The sequence below is a fragment of the Ursus arctos genome, unplaced genomic scaffold, assembly GCF_023065955.2.
Source record: "Ursus arctos isolate Adak ecotype North America unplaced genomic scaffold, UrsArc2.0 scaffold_17, whole genome shotgun sequence".
NCBI lineage: Eukaryota > Metazoa > Chordata > Mammalia > Carnivora > Ursidae > Ursus > Ursus arctos.
The window spans coordinates 36,220,518-36,244,278 of NW_026622841.1; the positions used below are offsets into that span (position 1 = coordinate 36,220,518).

At 42.4% G+C, this 23,761-nt stretch overlaps 1 protein-coding gene across 42 annotated transcripts in view; it reads right to left on the reverse strand.

Annotated features, from left to right (window-relative positions):
• Positions 1-16,288: 16,288 nt before the first annotated feature.
• Positions 16,289-23,761, reverse strand: part of DTNA (dystrobrevin alpha) — a 344,923-nt gene continuing 337,450 nt past the window's right edge. For 23 of the 42 annotated variants that reach the window (XM_048218553.2, XM_048218536.2, XM_048218552.2 and 20 more), the window contains 2 exons: positions 22,951-22,999; positions 16,289-20,001 (listed from right to left, as the gene is read on the reverse strand). In XM_048218553.2, coding sequence (XP_048074510.1) covers positions 22,982-22,999 — 18 coding nt within the window. In that variant the 3' untranslated portion in view covers positions 16,289-20,001; positions 22,951-22,981. The remainder of the gene's footprint in view (positions 20,002-22,950; positions 23,000-23,761) is intronic. The other 19 variants (XM_044382918.3, XM_048218534.2, XM_057313148.1 and 16 more) reach the window with 2 other exon arrangements.

The following is a 23,761-nucleotide window of genomic DNA, read 5'->3' on the forward strand; positions in this document are numbered from 1 at the left end:
ATCAAACCCAAGTGCCCAGTAGGGAAGCTCGGAAAGTTCAGTCTCCTAGCCAACCACCTGCCCCGCCCTTGGTTTTGGAAACTATTTACAGTCAAGTTTAATTCAATTTTACTAGGATTTAGGTTATTGTGGGGAAAAAAGAAGTTAGTTATAGAGGGCTCTAATTTTACTTTTAGGAGTGAACATTATTAATAAAAAAAAACACAAACAGCCTGGATTTACAGACGAGGTCTGTGAGAACAATTTTGGAAGAGACACAAGTTGACTCTCTAGGGTGTTTTTTTCTCCTTAAAATGATACTGAGGTGATATTCCTAGCATCTCCTAAGTGAGTGCTGTTCTGGAGGTTATCCTTTATTCTTTGCTTGGATGTTTATATTTTCTTTAATAAGTACGAAACATACAGTAACAGACATGAACAAAATTTGGCTGAGTCTGAAAGAACATGTTTAGGAAAAGAAGATTTTTTTAAAGATGTTATATATTTATTTGAGAGAGCAAGAGAGAGAGCATGGAGGGGGGTGGGAAGGGGCAGAGGGAGAAACGGACTCTCCGCTGAGCAGGGAGCCCCACTCGGGGCTTGATCCCAGGACCCTGAGGTCATGACCTGAGCCTAAGATATCTTGATGCTTAACTGACTGAGCCACCCAGGTGCCCCTAGAAAAGAGGAATTCTAATAAAAAAGAAAGTTATGATCTCATCAATTCCTTTCTTCTTCTTCAGATTATTGATGTGACTGCTTGAATCAGGCATTGTCAACCTACGCTGTTCGAGGCCACGCCTGAGGAAAATGGTGTTGACTTATTCAAGTTTTCTAGTCCCAATGATGCATTCAATCTACATCACCGATAATGACAAGTCTAGCAAACATTCAGATTTTTTCCCTCTCATCCTCTCCTGGTATTTCGTTCTGAAAATTGGAGTTTTATCCAATGTGAAGTTTATCTACAGGTGATGACTTAGCCCTGCTCAGGCCTTTGAACAAATTAAGCCTGAGGAATCCTCAGGGCTGTGGTTTGGGGCTTGCTGCTTTCTTTTGTTCAGAAAATCCTGTTTAAGGAACAATAAATAGAGTACTTTTTAAATGGACACAGAAGAAGAATTTGGCTTTTGATGAAGCTTCTGGTCTGTAGTTCACTGGGTTCATGTAGAAACTTCAGCTTTTATTTAATTCCACGAGATCCAGAGTTTCGTTTGAATGCACACAACAAAAGTAGAGAATGTATTGGCCAAGAATAAATATCTTCTAATAATACCAGCTTCTGTTTCCTGTTTGTCTTCATGCTTCCTGTATGAATATTCAGAACTTCTGAGAGTAAATGATTTCCATAATGAAAATCCTTCATTTAAGGATGTGGTAAACTGGCTTTTAGTTTGCCGAGTACTATTTTTTTTTTAACTTCAATGTAATTTTGATGAATATGATTCTTTGCATTTGTGAAATGCAAATGCTGAATGAGGTAGTAGAATTATAAACAATGCCTTTTTATTTAAAGATTTTATTTATTTATCAGAGAGAGAGAAAGCATGATAGAGGGGAGGGTCAGAGGGAGAAGCAGTCTCCGCACTGAGCAAGGAGCCCCCACTGCGGGATGCACGACTCCATCCTGGGACTCCAGGATCATGACCTGAGCCTAAGAAAGGCACTTAGCCAACTGAGCCATGCAGGCGTGAAAACAATGCCTTCTTCAGAGTGCATTTAGCTTCTTTAGAGCTAGTGAAATTTGAGTTGGAAGTAGGTTAATATGAAAAGGGAAAAATAAACATGTTTCACTGAAACTAGCTCTGGATGTCTGTGAAATTGCTTAGAACCATGTGGATGCGAAGTGTCATATTAATTTCTGTTAGTTATCCTTCACCACACACGTGAGAAGTAGCCTGAAATTGTTGTTTCTTATACTTTACCTGTTCGACTATTTAATCAAGTTTGCTGAGGCTGATCAGTGCAAGCAACATTTTCCCAGTATAAATGAGTAGGTGAAGAAATAAGCTAATAAGTAAAACAGTGAGTGAGTGGGGGCGCCTGGGTGGCTCACTCGGTTGAACGTCTGCCTTAGGCTCAGGTCATGATCCCAGGGTCCTGGGATCCAGCCCCTTGTTGGGCTCCCTACTCAGCAGGGAGTCTGCTCCTCTCTCTTCCTCTGCCCCTCTCCCTGCTCATGCTCTCTCTCAAATAAATAAATAAAATCTTTAAAAAAATGGTGAGTGAATAAATGAATGAATAAATAAATAGAAGTTATACTGAGAATGACCTCTTCAGATAATTTTGGAGTGATTCAACTCTCATACTCTGAATGGGTAAGGAGCCCTAGTTTGGCACAGCATAGCTGTTTGAACTTGAAGAAGAAATGTGTACTTTCCTAAGCCTCAGTAAGCAGTATATAATATAACCAGCTTCACTAGGTGCTTTACAAATGTTGTATTATTTCCCTTTCCTGTTAGTCGTATAGCCCATGCCACCTAAGGGATCATCAGATCTGTAACAAGGAGACGCGGGCTTGGATCACAATTCTGCCACATGCATAGATAGCATAGCTGTTAGTAAATGTCCTCATTTTTCCGAGACTCAGTTTTCTCATCTATAAAATGGAGATGAAGATAAACCCCTCATAAGGCTGGTTCTGCTGATCAAGCCTGGTAACGGTTATTCAGGGGGACCGTGAAAGGCAAAGAGCCGTAGAGATAGGAGGCACTGTCAGGGGCTGTAACCATCTTTTTTTCACAAAGACAAAATGTGAAGGTGCCCCTTTTGGCATTAAGTCCAGTGGGTTACTTTTGTTACAGATTTGGAGGGGCTAAAAACCTGGCAGTGAATGCCATGTATTTATGCTTAAATCCTTTCTCTTAACAATGTACTAAGCTTATTGAAGCAAATGATTAGAATGAGAATTATGTAACAGAAATAACAATTAAGATATTAGCATACAATTTTGAATCCAATTCTCCTCCTTGGCATTAAGAATCAGCAAAAAACAAAACAAAACAAAACAAAAAAACAAAACAAAACAAAAAAAACAAAACCCCACAAAACTTTAAAAAAACTCTTTGTGAGATTATAGGGAAGAGTAAGAAATATGTACCCCAGCGTTTAAATGCTTCTACAACAGAGTTTTGAAACTCTGGTGTGAAGCCTCAACAAAGGCAATGTCTGGTGGGGATGTGACGTTCTCGACCAGACGGGTTCTGGGGTGGCCCACGGCTCTGCACTTAGGTACTTACCTGCATAAGCATCTGAGATATTTACTCAGCCTTGTAAGAGAATGTGAGGACTGTTTTAACTGCTAGATGGGAAGGAGAGCAGAAAGCCCACTGGTTCCATCCACTTAAGTCAATGATTGTTCACCCTACGTGACAGAGATAAATGATAAACACCAATTAGAAAAAAACTAACCCTACGATGAACGAATGAAATGGGTAAATCTTCTGCTTCTTCCAATGGCTGCCTTGGAGGACTCACGCTGCAGACAGCCCAACGTAAGCTACTGCTTCCCAACGAGTAGAAATCCTGAGCGCATCCCTCATCAGACCCTGGGCTTGGCCTGCGCGTTCCCAGTTTCATATACCACTGCTCTGTAGTTTCAATAAACAAGTCCTTCTAGAGCAGCAGCCAGCCCGGGAGAGATGGCTTGTTTTCAAACCCAAAGAGGACACTCGCCCTGCTTGTGGGGCGAACTGGGTTGGGGTGCGGCAAGGGAGGCTATGCTCCGAGGCCCGGCATCTGGCTCAGAAACACTGTGACCATTGTCTTTAGAGGCAACAAAAGGGGTTGTTGAAAAACCAAGCTTTAATATAAAGCCAACAATCTGTGCTTGTCATTTTGTGTTTATTTGGCATTCGAGTATGGCAGTCATTCTCGCTCTTGCTGCTGTTTATATTTAAAGGAAGGCCCGTAGCCGCGGAACGGGAGCCAGCTTCCAGCATCTCACTCTTAAAAAACAAAACCAAGAATCCCAGTATCGTTTCTACTCCTATGTCCTTTGAGTTCCTGTCTGAGCCTTCGGGGCTGGTGAGTGACAGGTCAGTGGGCTCCTCAACACCAGAGCCTGCTAACCCTTCTGGACAGTTCTTTGATAACTAGATACACATTTGTATTTACTTAGAGGAGGGGGACAACATTCCTTTGCCATTGGGTCAGATTTTCCCGCGCCTGCTCCCTCTCTCTTTGTGGTTCTAGCTGGGCGGTTCTTGTCAATTCCCAGTAGGAGCAGGAGTATAATCATTGTGTAGTTTGTTTCAGCTTCTTGGTTAACAGTTACATTGGGCCTCTGGCTAACGGGAAACAAAGTTAATCTAATCTCGAACATCAGAGGAACCTGGTGGATTTAGGGTTACGTAACTATTGCACTGAATGGGAACTGGAAGGCAGGGTGACCGAGCCGTGCTGGTAACTGGCAACAGGCAACGGGAGCTTCCCTGTTAATTGGTGTTTGTAGAGAAGACCCATTGTTCTATGGTGATCAATTTAAGAATAGTCTCATTCTTTAAAGTGAACCAAGGCCGCTGACTTCATAAGAAGAGGTGAAAGGAACTGATGACAGTAAGTTCTCTGAACGTAAAAATGAACTCAGATAAACTGCTAGAACTGATGTGTGATAGCAATACCTTATGTAAGAATGGTGAATCATGTTTTTTCACAATGTTTTTCATCATATTACTTCGAATTACTATATAGCTATATTTATAGTTTATCATATTACTTTGTCTCAAGAAATTTGTAAAGAACGTAAAATAGACACCTGCACTCTCAAAGTTGAAAAGGAGAAGTGAAGGGATTAGCCTAGAGTCCAAGACGCCAGCCTACCAACCAGATCTCCTGATTACGAAAGCCGTATCAGCTGACTTCATGAAATGTTGACTGATAGCCCACAACGTAGGATTCAAGAGTTGGAATACAATAAAATGATAACATGTCATCCTTTGAAAAATCTTTAAGGTACATTCTGGTTCTGCAACTCACCCAAGTTCTGACTGGAAAAAGAACAAATACTGGGGAGAGTCATTGCTGCTTCCTGTGGGCCCCACAAGGTGCATCCTCCCTGCCCCCCCCCTCAACCCCCCTCCCCCACGCCCGGTTCAGATCCCCTATCTTGGCTGTTAAAACCCGATTTTCACTTGACTTCAGTGGAGCTCTTTGCTTAATTCTGTCTTGAATTAATTTAGGGTATCTTTCTTATCCATCAAAACTTACATTCAAAGATGACTCAAATGTCATCTCCTTTCTTCCATGTTAAAAATGTTCACAACAATGGATTAACTCAGGCAAAGTGCTATTGGGGTTCCTGGCCTGGGGATTTTTAGTAAAAAATCCTTTCTTTCTTTCTTTTTCTTTTTTTTTTTTTCTTCAAAGATTTTATTTATTTGTCAGAGAGAGAGAGAGCGCGCGCGCGCGCGCGCGCACAAGCAGGGGGAGGGGCAGGCAGAAAGAGAGAAGCCCGGAGCCTGCAGGCAGGACCCTGGGATGATGACCTGAGCCAAAGGCCTCTCAGGCACCCCTCAAGATCCTTTCTTAACCAAATTTCGGAGGCCCCAATGAAAGCTGAAGAAAGTAACTATCGGATCTTATGAAACCCCAGTCAGCCAACCAGATGGCTAAAGTATAGCTATTCTGTGAAGAACAGCCTTGGTCTCTAAAGGAAGAGCCTGGTGACTCCCTATTTCTTGAATAAGTTAGTTATTCAGTAAGTATTCATTGATGGTGAACAGCATGACTGGAAATATTTCTCTTTGGGGTTTTATTTTCCCAGCCATCTTTACAAATTGATATTTTGTAGAATGTTGAATATCAATATTCAAGAGACTCAGTAAAACTCTGGTTCTGAGCACTTCCTGTTTCCAAACTTTTGTTTGTTTTCCAGTGAGAATGTATAGTTATCCATTTTCAAACTCTGGTTTGCGTGGATTTAAACAAGCTTCCCTGGAGGTAAGAATGCCAGGGCAAGAATTAACCAGACCGTAATCTTTGTGCCTGGCAGTCTGACATCACTTGTAAACTCCGCCAAAATTCCTTTGGAAGCAGATGTTCCTAGAGGGGGAATGGTAATCATTTATCCTCTTACATTTGTTGGGTAAAAGCTGATTCATGGGAAATACAAGGACGTAGGTTACAGTTACAAACAATTCACTAGAGGTATATATTTTCAGAGAGAATAAACACGATTATTTTTTAAAAACATTTTTTCCTCTCTCCCAGAATTTCTCATGTTTTAATTTATACTTTCCCACCTACTCATTGTCAGGGAGGAGTTGTCATGTATCTGTCCCCTGCCCATTGCAATAGCTCCCATGTCAATATGTAGGTAATTTATGGATCCTAGTAATTTTCCAATTGCTAGTCTAGCATCCAAATGAAAACTTCAAGAGGCGCCTGAGTGGCTCATTCGGTGAAGTGACCTACTCTTGATTTTGGCTCAGGTCATGATCTTAGGGTTGTGAGATTGAGCCCCATATGGGACTCTGCACTCAGTGTGGAGCCTGCTTATGATTCTCTGTCTCTGTCCTTCTGCCCCTCCCTACCCACTCACATTTGCAAACACACAGGGGCAAGCTCTCTCAAAGAAAACAAAAACAAAATATGAACTTCAAGCCCTCTTTCTTGTATTTGTATATTGTCTCTTTCAGGCAAAAAAAAAAAAAAAAAAAAAAAAAGGAATTAAAACATAAAACTCCAAAAGGGCCAAATTTGTTGGTAACTTATAAACAAGGAATACAGTGGGGTCCATGTCAACACTGATGATAATGGCGGTTGGTTACTACAACGAGTGAGTGTGTATTGATAAATGTATCAGGTGAATATTGTCTCTCATAAAAGAAATCAAGATTTTTAATGTATTTTTTTGCTTTCAAGGAATACATGCAGTTTGGAACATAAAGCTGAGTGAAACTGATGTAAGACTCATTTGTACTTGTCTAAATCTCTAGCCAGTTACTATTTATTTTTTGGCAGGTACCATTTCTTCATTGGCAGTTCCTATTCAACCGAGTGAGTAATCAACTACCGGTCGAGATGCAAGTTCATCCAGAGGTGAACTCTTTAGGCAACTGCTGAGGCATCTTAGCCAGGAAGGCCTGGGGACCTTTTGTGTCATTCGTGGTGTGTTCTGTAGTTTTTCTGCATCATTGGAATTTGCTTGTTATGGATGTCCAAACTTGAAGTATTTAGACAACTAGAAAGAAAATATGTTAGAACAAGTTTCCTCCAGAAATTGTGGGATAGGGAATTCTATAATGCCATATATAAATCCCACTCAATGTTAGTAGCTATTCCAGAAATATCAAGCTGGTACTCTCTCTCTCTCTCTTTTCTACTTAATTGAGAACACAAGTCTTTATAGCATGGATCTGATTTAATAAATGGAAAGATCGCTATAGATGTTCCCTCTTAGAGTCCAAGCATATGGTTTATTTCCAGAGTCTGTTCCAACACCCCATTGACATTTGGTGGAGAGAACGAGCGCTGGGTAGAAGAACAGAATGGAGAAAACAGGGCTGAGCCTTAGCTCTTCTCTCTGAGTTCATGTCTAAAAAAATTGATTTGCTCTTAGATGAACTAAATAATGCCCTCTCTTCAAAGAAGTGGGAGGGCAAGTTAGTGGCCCGCTCAAAATTTCTGAGGTTCCCTCAAGAATAAACTGATTAATATAGTCAATCAGTTGTTTTTTAAAGCTCAATATCAGTTTTGTCAAAATTCGTGATTGCAGCCTCTCTTTGGTGTCTCTTGATATTTGCAAACTCTCTTTAGCGTCTAGACATTTAAATGATTCTTATCTATAGGTTATCTCATTTTAGAAACCCCAAAGTGAACCCACAGATCATTTCAGATACCCCAAGGGAGTTCTGCAGCTAATCCCATCCTGGCAGGACATCAGAATTAAACTTTTGATTAAAAGATACATTCATAGCAGAATAAGCAGTTTCTGTTCTCCAAATGTCCTGCTCTAGAGTATTATCTTATTTGCTTTACGATGCAGAATTTACCTGAGATTTGTTTTTGCCTGAGTGTCTCCTTACTTGCTTCTTGGGGGACGAGTTGCTTGATTTGACTGTGACTCAGGCATTTCTCAGGACTTTTTGTGCTGAAACTGGGTCAGTCTCAGGCAAACCGCTGAATCACTTTCTGAGAATAGTCCTGGCTGTGTTATCAGGTATTATTGCGCCTGGAGGTCAGAGTGTAAATCAGCATCTCCACATCGGCGAACAAGCAACACTACTGCCGAGCTTTGCAGCACACGGGTGGTCTCCTCAACCTCCCCATTCCAGTGCTTACCAGAGTCCCTTCCAGATAGATTTTCATCTCTTCCAAAGCTTCCATTAAAAATTCCGGCTATGACTACTGATATTTCCGAGAGTAGCCCGAGGAACGGTGTGTCCTCCTTATTTCCTTTCTTTCTTCTATATTTATTGCTCAATCACTTTGCACCAGGCATCGGGTTAAGTGATGCTGTGAACGAGGGCAGACCCTGCTCACCACAGGCATAGAGTCTGGTAAGGCAAATACCTACACAGCAATTGTTTACAGAGCTTTGTCCCTTCACCGGCCCGGCCCGGACGAAGCTTTCATCTCGGAGTCAGTTCCCTTAGCTTCACACTCCTCACCGTCACAGACTTGCCATTTAGCATTATGCTAATTAGTCATATGAAGAATGACTTCGTGCTTTCTTTTTAGAAAAAAAAAGTGAAGACTGTCCCTTACACCACTCGGTGTTCATAATACAGAGACCCTCCGAATGGCTGGAAAAACATGTCTCTGCCCTTGAACAAGTATGCTTGTTTGTGGTGGACAGTGGGAGTTGGAAGCTAAGTTTCACATGCAGTATTTAGCACCTCTTCTTAGCCTTGGTTTAGGTTTTTTGGTAAAATTATACTGTTCCTATTATCCCATTAAAATATTTGGATCTCTCTTTATCAAGGAGGCTTCTTGGCTCTCTTTGCAATAGAGGGGAAATACTTCTCTTTTCTCATATACTAACACTCCCAAGGCAACATTTTTTAAAAGACTAGAAAGGATTTTGTTCCTCAGAGGACCATTGTTCCCAAATTGGCTGTGAACCAGGGAAAAGATTCTTGCCTTAAGCTTCTTCAGTGTCCTACAACCAGACCTGCCCCATTACTCCTGACTTTTGCTGATGAAGTCTTAAGGAAATGTTTTGGGGGCAAAGGGCAGGGGGCGGTTTTTGGTCTATTTCACAGCCTTACTTCAGAGTCTGATGTCTTAGAAAAATTTGGTACTAAAAATCTCTCTTTACCTTTCCCTATCCTCCCAGTTCTGCTTTACTACCTTAAATAATGTGTAAAACAAAAAAGTCTCCAGGTTTAATATGTGTGGCTAGGGCAACCAGGGAGAGCCACAGGAGATAAAACAAAGCCAAGGAACTGAGCACAACTCTTTGGGTGAATCTTAGTCTTGGCTGATGCCAGATCTAGCAGGGGTGAGTTGAAGTCTACTTAGCCCTGGATGGAGGGAGAAGCCTGCTTTCTGAAACTCCTGCGGGAAGCACACCACCTTGTCATAGTGGGAAATTGCTTGTGTGTCCCTTCTGTTTCTTGTTGGATGGAATGCCCAGTCTTTTCCCCATATTGGCTTCCTCTGCAGACGTTTTCACAACAAAGACAACTCTCTAGGTCATACTTCTGGATGACTAAGCACTCCTGAAATGGGTATTGTGAGGATTAAATGTAGATAAGATAGGTTTCTTTGAGCGTTATAAAGGGTTATGCAAGTGTTAGTTATTTTTTCCCAATATTTGGAATTTGGGAAGAAAGAAGGGTAAGAGGAGGGGAGGAAAGGTGAGAAGGTGTATGCATTTTTGACCTTGAATTTCTTATAAAATTGTGGCAGGGAGGCAAAACAAATGACATGAAGTGGTACTGGAAGGAGGGAAGTGTCACATAGGCAGTTAAGTGTGGCCCTGCTGGGTATTCTAACTACTCGTCAAGTTTGCCTCGAAATGGTCCTAAAAATTGCAGTCCTTCCTAGAGAGACGTTTATTTGGTTGTTGTTAAGAAAATAAAAAAGGGGGCACCTGGGTGGCTCAGTCAGTTAAGCATCCGACTCTTGATCTCAGCTCAGGTCTTGATCTCAGGGTCGTGAGTTCAAGCCCCATGTTAGGTTCCACGCTGGGTGTGGAGCCTACTTAAAAAAAAAAAAAAGAAAAGAAGCACATTAAAAAAAAAAACAAGATAGTTAAGAAAATAAGTGGAGGAGAGCCAAATCTGGTATGTTTTACAAAAGGGCCAAATGTATACAAGTTTTCTATCAATTAGAAGAGCAATTTAACCTCATGAAAACTCATTTTGAGATAGAAAGACACATTACTTTTAAACTTTATCTAATATTTCAATCTTCAAAGTAAGCCATGTTTATTCTAGATTATGCAGAAAATACAGATGGAAGAAGGTTTGTTCAAAAATCCATCATCCAAGGGCAATCATTGTTAACACCTTAAAATATTGCCTACCATTTTTCTTTTTAAAAATCAAAATTATGCTCACTTGGTCTAAAAAGTTTGTCGCTCTTCCTAAATTCCCTTTCTTGGAAACAACCAATTTCATACTTTCTTTTATTCTTTTGGTATTTACCTCTAAATAATATGTTTGCATGTATTCTTATTTTTAAGTTTCAGGCATTATCTATGGCCTCCCCCCATGGACGATGGAAAGGTAGCCCTCCCCTCTACAATGTATAGGTACACATCTTCCCAAATGGTTACGTGCGATTTTGGTTGATTGTTATTCTGTATTTACACTGTATTCTCTTCAAAGGTGAGATTCAAAGCTGGTCTATACGGCATGCTATGATTACTTCTCCTTTTCTTGAACAACTTGGTAATTAATGATTATCTTGATTGTCTTATTTATTTTCTAGGTGTAAATGGGTAGATCCAGGTTTTGTCAGCATGGACACTATACAGTATTGAAAACCCACTACAAAAGAGAATACAAATCACAAATCTTCAAAAGCTGGAAGGACCCAGGATTCCTGAATCGGTATTTGGAGGGATGCCACCTACATCAGGTGCTTGCCTTTTGGACTTTATCCTGTACACAATCATTATTCTATATGGGTTTGATTGTTTTAGCAGCTATATTATTTAATTTCCTCACCATAGTCCATCCTTGATCTAAGGTGCTATTTTTTCCTCTTTGTTTTGGTCTCTATCACTCATGGTAAAGGCTTTTCTCAAGTGTTGGGTTATGCTTGGTTGTCTGCTCATTTGTAAGAGTCAGGGTCTAAAAAGCTAATTGGTAGTCTTAGCATATGACCTTTTCTGTAGGGTATTCTGCTTGGCCCCATGTCAGTATATTTAGGGATTTTGGGGGGGGGGGCGGTTAGTTAGATTTCCCAGGGAGGGCTCTTTCATCTTTTATCTGAAGAGTGAATTCCTGGCTGCCAGTGTTCTGTGTGTTGAGTGGAGAAAGCCTGCTGGAGGGTCTCAGAATTTGGTGTTTATAGCATCACTGAATCCTGTAAAAATATTTTAATTTCTAGTCTTTTCATTCCTAATGAGGTTGAATAGATTTCCTTATATTTGTTTTTAAGTTAAATATATTTTTGTGTGAGTGTTCTGAAAACTACAATTATTGTCCCCATTTTAAGAACAAGGATTGTAAACTTCGCAAGGGAAAAATGGAAAGGAACTGACACAAACTGAGCTTCCAGCATGTTCTGGAACCTTGCTGGGTGCTTTACATGTATTGTTTCCTTAAATTTGGCTCTGAAAACCACCCATACAGTGTTTCAAACAAATACACATTGCCATAAATGGGAGATTTCCCCAAGTGGGAAAGAAGGTAGGGAGCTGGCCCATGAGGGAGTGTGGGGATGGAAAACAGGGTCAGCCTGTGGATTTATTATGCCACACAACAAATCCCCTAATGCCCTGAGAAGAAAAACAACATGAGTTTCCACTCATTGTTTCTCAAGATTTCACTGAGAACACAGGGGTTGAGAAACAGCAAAGAGATTCTTTGAATATGGTTAAGTTAATTCAATTAGACACACGTGCAATGAGCCATTGCTTGTGCTTATCTGACTTGAACTACCAGTTGCATTCAACACATTTGATGAGGGTCCCACCTCGAAACACTTTCATCTTTGGGAATCCAGGATACCACAGCCTCTAATATTCTTCTACCTTGCTGACCACTCCTTCTCAGTCTCCTTTATCATTCCTATGCTGACAACTCCAAGGTGTATAGCTCTGATCTAGACTTCTCTCTTGAGTTCTAGGCCTAGAGACACAATATAATGAAACAGTTGAAAGCCAAAGACCAAGAGAGTCTTGCAAGCTGCAAGACAGAAGTGACTGTCATGGACAAGGTTGCTTTAATAAGATTAACAATTTCTCATCAGAAACCATGGAAGCCAGAGGGCAGTGCAATGACATATTTAAAGTGCTGAAATTAAAAAAAAACCCAGACTATCAATCAAGAATTTGATAGCTGATAAAATTGTTTTTCAAAAATGAGAAGGAAATTAAGACATTAAGACAAGATAAACAAAAGCTGAGGGAGTTCATTACCAGTAGACCTGCCCTGAAAGAAATTCTGAAGGGAGTCTTAAGTGAAAGGCTATTAGATGGTACTCAGTGCAGTTTGAAGAAATAAAGATCTCTAGTAAGATTAACTAAAGAAATTGAACAATGTTGTGTGATATAATGGAGAATTTATTTGATCTTTGTTCCTGGCTCCTGGCAGAATTTAACCCCCACCTCCCAATTTCCTGCTGGTATGTCTTTGTTATGTTAATGAGGCAACTCGCTGTGGGATTGCTTCAGGATGGGGGCTGGTTACCAGAAGGATCAACCATGTGATTAGATGATTGGAACTTTAGGCCAGCCCTACCTCTAGGAAGGGGAGGGGATCTGGAGATTGAGGTCAATTGGTTTGATCAATTATGCCTACGTAATGCACCTCCCAGTATAATCTGTGGACACAGAAGCTTTCTGCTTGGTGAACTGGGATAATGATGTGCTCAGATTCCACAGAAGGAGGGCACAGATGCTCTGTATCCCCCCTCTCTCCTTCTCCCAGACCCGGCCTTATGTATCTCTTCATTTGGCTCTTCCTGATCTGTATCCTCTATAATAAAACTATAATAGGAAATAGTCAGTAAAATCTGTGAGTTGCTGTAACAAATCACCGAAACTGAGGGGTTGTGGAAATCTCTGAATTTAGAGCCTGTCAGTCAGAAGTGGGGGTAGCCCCTGAGACTTGTGACTGCCATTTGAAATGGGGCAGTCTTGTGGAGGACTTTACCCTGAACCTGTGGGGTGTATGCTAACTCTGGGTAGTTAGCCTCAGAACTGAATTACAAAATGCCCACTTGGGGTGGAAACGGATCATATTATGTTTTTGATTTGTGACACCACTTTAAATGTCCTCTATGATTTAAAAGACAGATGCATAAAATTCATGATAAATCTATGCTATTTAGCACACAATGTATCAAAATGAGGACAGACCGGGCAAACAAACACTCTTTATTACGGTGAAGTGTTGACCTACGTACCAGATGAGTGGAACTGAGTGTGTGGAGAACCCCCTCAGCCTAGAGACAGCACATGTGAGCACATAGCTTTCTCCTAATCCTCTTGACCTACTCTCACTCTCACTCACCCCACTGATGGCAAGGAAAGGTATTTGCCAAGGAAAAGAATTCCAAGGAAAGCAAAAGTAAGTTTCTCTTTGAGGTCTAGAACAGAGAGCTGGTCTAATTGGTCCTTCCCAGATATTTTCAGGGAGTTATCTGTTCTCAAGCAAGAGCAGCCACGAAGAGACTTTCGGAAAAATGGAATATGCCAGAGAAACCGTTTGCCTGCTGCTGTTTGTGTCCCAGCAAATGTTCTTGCCTGAGGCTTATCCTTAGCCACGCTCCTCCTCAGGAAAAGCCATTTACACACGGGACAGCAAAACCGGAGATGGGGAATGTGCGTGGCCTGCATTCCTGGTTCACTTGCTATTACTGAACCAATTAACACTGGGAAGGAGATGAAGTATTGTCATTATTTAACCTGACTCGCAAGCCTCTGATAGTTTCATTAGGTTTTCTTTAAAATAAAGCAAGCATACACATATTTTCCAATGCTCTGTGGCATACCAACGTTATTGAGCATCTCTTTAGGCAAAAAGAGAACCCTTTGTTTACTGAAGGCATAGAAAATTCACATGGTTAGACAAGCCCTTCAAAGTCGTTGGCCAACTCAAGTAGCCTTGTTACCGAATCACAGAAACTGTCCAACTCCGGTGTTTCTTATCCATCTACCCATTCTCCCACTTACTCTATTTATGGCATGAAACCTGGGAATGTTGGAATAACATGATGAAAGAAATAAAAATATCCACAGTTCCATGATTTAGATCATCACCATTTTGGTGAGTGTTTTTCTGTACACAAGCACTCAAATATTCATCAAACTGGGATTATTCTTACACTCTTTTATAATCTGATCTTTGACATCAGAGTCTCGGATGGCAGAATTCCAGGTTTCCAAGGTGCCCAGAGAACCTCTTCCTGGGTGTCGGGTGTCTCAGTAGCTAATGTGCTTTGTTGGGATGATGAATCCGAAATGTTGCCAGCTTCTCCTCACCACACTTGGCCTTATCCCAACTTTGCAAATCTGCCCTTTTGGGGCCAGTAGGACCACCGAGTCCTATGCCCGGGTGCTTCTTTGTATCATGGAGACAGAGGCCTCAATCCTTGGAGCGCAAGGTTCTTCTTTGACAGAATCCTAAAATTTGGCTGCTTCTAGGCTTCCAGTTCTGGCTGTGGTGTTACCTGAGGGGCTCCAGCCAACTGAGTCGCCGTTATGTGCAAGCCCTTAGACTTGAGTATCTTTCCTACTATGTATAGAAATCCACAAATCTGATTTGCCAGTAACTAGTTCCCTAGAATTAACCTTATTTAAAAGAATTCCATTGCCGTGCACCCCAAAGTGTAGTCCTCAGATCAGTATCAGCATCATCAGTTTACTAAATCCAACCCTGTCAGTTCGAGAAGCACTGTACCATCTTAGTTTAAGGAGGACCCAACTGCCTCATCCTGGAAGGCTAGGATTAAAGCTGGACTTCAGGTTGGCGCCTCCTGACTCATAAGGTGCACGCAGATTCCCTGGGGAGCTTGATGAAATGCTGACTCTAATTCAGTAGGTCCGTGTGGAGCCCGAGACTTTGTAACTACCTCCCAGGTGATGTCAATGCTGTTGGTCCTTGGAACCACATTTTGAGTAGCAAGAGGATAGCAGTTCTTGAAATGTGTCAGACTGTATTACCAGAGGTGCTTGTTACAAATACAGATTCCTTGGCTCCAGTCCAGACATGCTAATTCAGATTAATCATTTTTTTCAGGTGACTTTGGCAATTAGACAAATTTAGGAAATGCTGAGGTAGGGATCAGAGTTAAAGGTGGCCCCTAGGCGATGAGGGGATGAAGCCTTGAGAGGCAGCCAAAAGAGACCTGAACAGACACCCATGGAAATGCTTTTGTTGCTCACCTCCAAATGGGAGGGGGTGTCTGAGCGCCCACTAGTGGCCATATCGGGTCAGGATTTGACCGGGCACTGATGTATGGCAGAGCCCCTTGGTTTCTTCCTCTCGTGCCTCTTGAGTGTTTATAGCATTTTCATGAACTGTAAATCAACCCCAGACTCTGTGAGCACGACTTTCAGCACCATTCCAAGTCAGAGTTCCCAAAAATGCCATTCATGAAGTGTCAGAGCCAGACTCACAGATTCTGCTAGTGGTTCCGCAAAGGAATTGGCTCCTTGAACAAACAAAACCCACAACCCAACATCCCATGGGAATCCAGAGGTTCTGGGAAGAGAAATGAGAATGTAGGGAATGATTGCCTCTGTGGACTCCGAGTTTTTGTCCACTCCTTGCAACTCTAATTTGATTCCTGTTGCGATCAACACACCGACCTCCAGGGGGTGCTGATTCTCCTTTCTCCCTAGCTCTAGCACAAACGGAACAAAAGCTACTAATTCATTTATTCATTCATTTGACGCATGACTGTGAAGCTCGTAACCGCCAAGTACCTGGCTAGACGCTGCGAGTCAAAGGATCGAGTCAAGTAACATAAAGTGCTTATAACGGTGTCAGATATAAAGCGAGCACTTCATACGCGAACTCTTCCAAAGGCAGGGAAAGGTGAGATACTTCGCTGTACTTTAAGACTCAAAGGATGGGTCCTGCTTTGTGCTGCCCATGCTGACTTGTCTTTCTCCCTTGAGCAGACTGACTCCATGTTGCTTTAAGAAAGATTCATTGAAAGAAAGGACTAAAATACGCAGATGTAGTGTTTTTAAAAACATTTTTTTAATGAAGAAATAATTCCATTCCAAAATATAGACACACAATTAAATAGTTTAATCACTTCAAAATATAACATGTCCCCAGGAGGTTCCAGCACACACACACACACACACACACGCACACACAAAACAATACTTAACAGCAATACAAAAAAAACCCCATACAATAGTAGTTTTGTTACAATACCAATGAATATTGTGAAATCTTTAGTGTCTCTGAATTGGTTATTTCAAATGGTGTCAAATGACAGTAGTCATAATTAAAAATGTCTTACAGTTAACTAGCCTCAAGATGTAACATTTCTGATTTTTTTTCTCTTTTTGGTTCAAAAGTAAAAATGCCCTTTCTTCTGAGGACACAGTGGAGTTCTTGTTTGTGGCTCCTTGCGCGGAATCAAACCAAGGTGATTGCAGCAACCAAAGGTTGCCGTATTTACAAGGTCTATCTACAGTTAACAGCCAAGAACTAATAAGGGGGGACAAAGATGATCAAAGTAAAAGCAGACATCAGTGCTAAATTATGACGCAACGGTTTGGCTCATGCATATAAGAAAATACATAGTATATCACAACAAAGGCCACACTCTTATGCAATTCAGTTCACATTACTACTTACAAATGAACCTTCCCTGCCTTATAGAGATCACTCGAGAATCCATTTTTCACAATCTCCAGCACATCTCCCTCTGACCAACCGAACTTACCCCAACTTGCGTCCTGACCAACCGCAACTGATTCCTGAATCTCATACAGATTTTGCCCTCCACCCTCCTCCCTCCGTCCCTCCGCATGGCGCTGTGGGGGACGTTGGCTGTGTTAGACCAGTGCTCAGTAATAGGCCCCCATCTCTGATGGAGGTGGATGTGAAATTTATTGTGGAACAAGAAAGAAACAACCCCCGCAAGATATAACTGTATCTCCTGGACAGGACAGGTGAAACCTGCTGGGTTTGCAGTTAGAACAGGTCCCAAAAGTAAATTTGGAGAGCCAAGGAAAGAAACCCCCCCAAAACCACAAACACCCAAAACAACGCATGCCATTTTGTCTCGGTTACAGGACAGGGGTGCTTGAGTCTGGTCTCAGTGCTGACGTGGAGCTAAGGGAAAGAAAAGGCGGCTGGTTAGTCAGGAACTGGTCATTGGCGGCAGTTTCCAGAGTCCTTGCAATGGCTTGTACGATGCTAGCGACAACCGTGTCATGAGGGTGGCAATGAAAGCTATGACAAGGGGGAAGGTTATCAGCAAAACGGTTCAAACCTTAGACAAGCGTTTTGATGTAGAAACACAGAGTGACTACAGATGTCAGCTCAGTCCAGTCAGAGGCTGAATGCCACTTGCAGGATTCGAGTTCCGAGTTCCAGAACTACCTGGCTATGAGTTAGAGCTGACAGCAATGTAGGTAGCAGGGATGGAGTGGTTTTAAGTACTGAGTATGAGGCACGAGGGGCCACCTGCTCCATCTAGAGAGGTATGGTTTCACAGACGATGGGCAGTGGAAAGGAGATGAACGTTAAGATAAACCAATAAAACTCATAATACAATCCGTCTGTGCAAAGAAATCTGAGAACTGTGCAGTTGTGCCCTTTGGTGTCAGCCTATTCTCAGGGACATTTGTCAGGCTGGTTCTCTGGGGAAGTATGAAGAAGCACATCAACGGACAGAATGGGCTTCTCAGAATGCCAACCGAGAGCTTTGCTATCCCCAAGGCAAGTGATTTTGTTCCAAAAGGCAGCCAAGGACATGGTTTCTGACCAGATGCGGAGACGGGACCACCTAAGAGCCCTCTGGAGAGGGACCTGGAAGGTGTCAGGATGTCTGTTCTCACCTGGGCACACACCAATCACCAACTATGTGGGGGTGGGAGAAGGTTTTTGCCAGCCCTGGAAGCAAAATCGAATTGCTGATGCTTTGAGGTTGACTCAGAGCCTTTCTTGCTTATTCTGAATAAGGCCTTTTTAGAGATTTTATATGCAACTTTATTCTAAAGCAGTGGTTCTCAACCTTTAGCATGCACCAGAAATCACCTGCAGGGCCTATTAAAGCACAGACGGCTGGGCCCAATCCCCAGACTTTCTGATTCAGCGGCTCCAGGGTGGGGTTTAGGAATTCGCCTTTCTAGATAAATTCCCAAAGTGATGCTGATGCTGCTGGTCCAGGGCACAGGCTTTGAGAGCCACTGTCTTAAAATGATGCTCTCTTCTCTTTTAAAGGAGACAGGAATTCCAGAGAAGCTGCCGATTTAAGTATAACGTATTCAATATGTTGCCAGATTTTTATTTCATGAAATCTTGCAGCAAGTAGATTATGTTTTCATTTCCCCAGATTCCCTAAGGGAGGTCTTTCATGCTCCCTGACAAGGGCCCTCATAAAGGACCGTCCACAGAGCCTTTCATTCTTCCTTCTTCGACAATGCTTTTGCACATCAGCTTTTCGCTGAGTGCAAAATCCCAACTCCACTTAGAAGAGCCCGTTTCCTCTCCCGTGACCACAGAAGGCTGCATGCAGAACACCAGGTAGCCAGCTAAGGCAATAAACATTCAGAAATAAAAGGAGAGTGAGCGTTTGCAAGCACACTTGAAGCCTGTACATTTAAAGCTGAAGGCCTCCAGACAACCTGACCGGGAAGCTGTGGGCGAGCCGTGTGATTAGACATGCTCCCTAAGGCTAAAACGAGAGGGACACGCCCGTGGAAGAGCAGAGATCACTTGAGTCCGTTTGGGGATCTTATGGCACCTGTGGTTTATAAACAGCTTTAGCAACGAGTATTTCAAAACATAGTTCACAGTTTTTAAGAAGATCTGTGCTGATTTTCAAAACTAGATACTATATCATTTGAATGTTGCCTTTTTTTTCTTTTTGAATATGATATCTATTTGGAAAAAATATTTACACTAAATTCTATGGCTGATTTGTTAGAGTATCTTGAAAGAAAACAACCCCAAGTTGGAAAGTAGCCCCAAAGACTGGATTATCCTGGTGTGATGGGTTCAAGTCACTGCTCACAGAGACTTAGAGACCAATGCAGACAGTGCAGGCCAAGGACCCTTCCTGGCTTCTGGGCTCTGAGTCTGTACACTCAGGTACCGAATCCTTCGGGGTTAGTGAATAATTGCGAGTGGTTGTTTTTTTCCAATTGCTGTGGAAAAAAAAACGTACAGTGTATAATAAACTGGTTCGCTAAAATCTCAAAGAATCCAGAAATCAAATGTCTAGCTATAAACAGTATTAATATTGTCATTGTAAACGGAACAGGTTCATACCGTGTGCAAAGGCTTACAATGCTTGTTAATACTGCCATCGTGAGTAACAGCAGCGTGGGTTTTCAGCCTTGGCTTTTCCTTTCTCTGTGTGTGTGTGTGGTGGTCCTTGTTTTTCTGTTTCTAATCAGGGATGAGCCATGTTACAGAAGATGTAGCCGAAAAATTAGCTTTGAACAGAAGTCAGAAGTCCTTTTTTTTTTCCTTCTCAAAACACACACCTATGAACTACAAATCTTAGAACGCAAAGTTAGCTGCTCTAGAGTCGGCAGAACGTGTCTCTAGGGGTGGGGTGTGCCAGGAGCTGCTGCGCGGGGGGCTCCTCTCTGCGCGGAGGCTGCTGCCGGGCCGTGTCTTCTCCTCTGTGGGGGTGGGTGCGGGGCTCTCCTTCATCACCAGCTTTCGTGTTACCTTCATCATCTGTCTGACTATAGCTTGCCTGGGAATAAGGAATGTGTAATTTTTTTTTTTAAAGATGCAAACTGTTCTCTAAATTAGGGTGTCGAAGCTTAGGATTCCCCCCAGCCCCCCGACACACATACATTCACATTCTCTCTCTCCTCCTTTCCTCTGACAATCAGGAGCAAATGTCCTGGGACACCGTGTGCTATTGCTCCTTCTGAAAGAGAGGATGGGAATCCTCTGCATGGAGTCTCTTGCTTAATGGGTATCTGAGGCATCTGGAGGGTTAAAGCAACCCAAAGAGAAATGTGTGTGCTGTTCTCACCAGACAAGCAGATGAGACCACCAACCTACCATCGAAATGCCATGGTAATTAGAAAAAAAAAATCCACTTTCGGTGGTCCAAGCCCCCTGTTTCTGAAGTTAGGATGTGGCTGGCCCATGAGAGTGGTATACCATGTAGGGAGAGGGATGGAAAAGGGACAAATCCAAGATCTGAGTCTTCCAAAATGGAGTTTTGGTGGATTCTTAAATTTAGTATTAAATATTACATAGACCGTATTTCTTCCAAAGAGGCTAGTTGAAAGGCAAGATTTTACTCTCTTCGCTCCTGTTAGTATCGATGACTGCATACTTATCTTCAAATAGCTCTTTTTGAGCAGAGGGTGGGTCTTCTCTTTCTCTGGGGTCCCACCCACTGCCCCTTACCCCTGTAGGGCTCTACCCTGATGGACGCCTAATTGACTTGCGGTGATGAAGTTGGCTTCCCGACCTTTGGATAAGAGATGCCCAGCTTTGGGGCAATTTCTGGTCTTGCCGCATGGTCAAAAAGCCCAAACAAATCGATGTCAATAGCATGAACTGTTCCAAGATTTCAGTTCTATTTCTTGGTTACATTGAGAAAAATTATTCTAGGATAGAACTAGCTGCAAAGATGAAAAGCCGCTGGCTTCTGGATTGATGCGTAGGTTTTAAATACGTTTTGCCTAAGTGGCTGATTTCGAGACAGGCTCACGTCTAGAGGCCCGTGGAGTGCCAACTCAGGAGGCACACGATGTGGTAAATGGCAGGGAACATGATGGTTTCAAGTTTCCACTGCCAAATTGACAACAAAAGATGAGAACAGCGGCCTAAGAACTTTTAGAGTACTGAAATCTTTGGCTTTTAGGTGGAAGAACCAAATGCCACTTCTTATCTGAGTTTATGTCAAGGACATTTCATTAATTTGTTTAAGAAAATATTTTTCTAAGAACTAGTAACTGATATTTAAATAATGTGCAGAATAAAAATGATCCAGTTGTTGGCTCTAAGAGAAAGAAAAGGCTGTGAAAGGGGAGGGTTGCTCCTTTGGGACTAGATTTGTTATAATGGGAGTAAAAGTTTTCAGAAACAGCTCCTGGCAATTGTTTCCACTGTGGTCATCATGACTCAGGAGAGCATGTGCTGTGGCATTCTCAAATCCAAGGGAGGGAGACCAGAATACAGTCAGATCCTTCTTTTCACACCAAAAGGGCCTCAGAGCTTGTAAAGTCTATAATAGCAGGCCATGATTTCCACTTGCTTAATCCTAACCCAAGGACTGAGACAGGAGGTCAGTAATGCATGAGCTAGGATATATTCTTTGCAAGTTGATTTGTCATTTAAGAGAAAGAGATCCCTTTTTAAATATAGCAGCCAGAGTTGACTTTACTACCAGCTGTACTATAGACTTCTGGGAGTCGGTGGTTGGGAAAGACCGTATGACTGAAGTAGATACAAGTCCTTGGGCCCCTAGAGCCAGAGACTGGGAGAGGTGTGTCTACTCTGAACTGTAATGAGGGACAGCTAAATGGCCATCAGCTGGAGCCAGAGACACCATAAGACTTACGAGACGGTGTAGCCAGAAGTGTATAAAATCATGGCACCTAGCTGAGTCCTAGCTTTGTTCATAAAAACACAGAGAGCAAGCTAGTTCTGAGTCCCGGGCGGGAAGGGGGTTCCCATACACTTCCATCATAACTGCAGCTGCTCCCCGGGACGGAATTGCTTGTAAAGTACGAGTGTCGTGTCAGGCACGTACGTGTGTGCTCATAAGAAATTATGGTGTGTCTGCCACCATGTTAAGCTCTTTATAAACTACATCCCAGTGAGGACAACTCCACTACGAGGTAAGTATTACGATGTATGTTGTGCAGAGGGAACAGAAGTTCATAGGGGTTTAATAATTTGTCAGGGTATGCGGCCATGATTCGGTGGAACCCCTATTTGAAATCAGGTCTGTCAGAGTCCAAGCGTCTGAGCTTTAGACCGCGACACGCCAGTGGTCCTGCCAGTCAAGTGCTATTCTCTCTACACCACACACATGACTGAGAATTTTCCACGTATGTTGGTAGGTTCCTGGGGGTGGGGAATCATATGCCACGTAAATGATATTTTAAATAAAGCTGTATCTTGCTGAATTCCACAATGAATTTGAATCAGCTATTCCAAAAATATAAGGCTGCAGAAGTTGTCCTCTCTGTTTTGCTTCTTTTGTTTTCTTTACTCATACATGATTTTGTTTTCACTTGTTAAGGTGCTCACATTTGATCTCTGGGTCCGGAATACAGCATGGCTCTGAGGCTGGCCCATCTCTGGATTGCTGAGCGCACCTAGACTTTTCCTTCCCAAGTGATAGAGAGGCTGCACACTGTTAGGGATGGGTGATGAGGCGCCATAGCCCCCGAGGATTTCTGGGGCATCTCTGGTGTTAGAGAAGTTTCTGTGCCACTTTTCCTAATTAATAGAGTAAAAAGTCAATTCCCAAGGTTGTCTGCCAAATCTCCACTGGATTATAATGAAATGCTCCATAGGCCGGGATGATTCTTTGATATCAGCAGGGAAGGAGGATATTTTATCACATAGAACATAGAAACACCTAAGAGAGAGTGGTTGTGAATTTAGGTTACTAGGTATCAGAATTCAGTGTACAGTGGCCACGTTTCCTCCTAAATAAGACGGTACTTACTTGAGAGGAGAGTGATAAAAGGATATTGTATTCAGCCTTGCAAGCTGACCTGCGGGTGACAAAGGACACAAACAAGAAAGGTGACATGTCAAGTCTGTGATGCAGTCAAGCCGGTGCATTATTTGGTTGGAAGCCATGCAGAAAGACAGAGAGAGAGAGAGAGAGGGTCCCATGAATGAAAACAGCATTCTGACCCATCAAGCAGCCATGTGCTCACAGAGTAGTCAGGAAAGCCGCTTCGACAAGCTCTAGGGCATATGCCTTGAGTGGGGACGCACAGGCCTACTGCCATCCTACACCTTTTCTTTACCTTTCCTTTGAAGTCACTGGGCACGGAAAGGAAAGGAGAGAAAGAGTTTAAGATTAACCAAAGATGGCAAAAACTCCGATTGCATTTTAAGCTAGTAATATAATTTTCCTCCATTTTACTCATGGAAGGTTAAATTCCTAAGTCATTAAAATAAATAAAAATCTAATATTTTTATATGAAATGACTGTCTCTCTTAAAAAAAAAAAAACACCTAGAATTACAGTTACTGTTGTCACCAACATCCAGAAACTGATATGGGCTCGAAGAGGGGCCAGCAGGCGCCGCTAACAGCATGAACCAGAACATTGATTATTTAACCACATCCCTCTTTCCCTCCAGGCAGCAGAGCCAAATGAAATACGTGTAGGAATGCCATCCCTTGGAGTTCCCAGAGACACCCTGGCAGCTTCATCCAGGCTAATTTCCTTCCATGGACAGGCCATAGAAGTGGCAAAGTAAGAGCATTTTCCGTGGCTCTCCATTTCCGGCAACTTTGCCCGT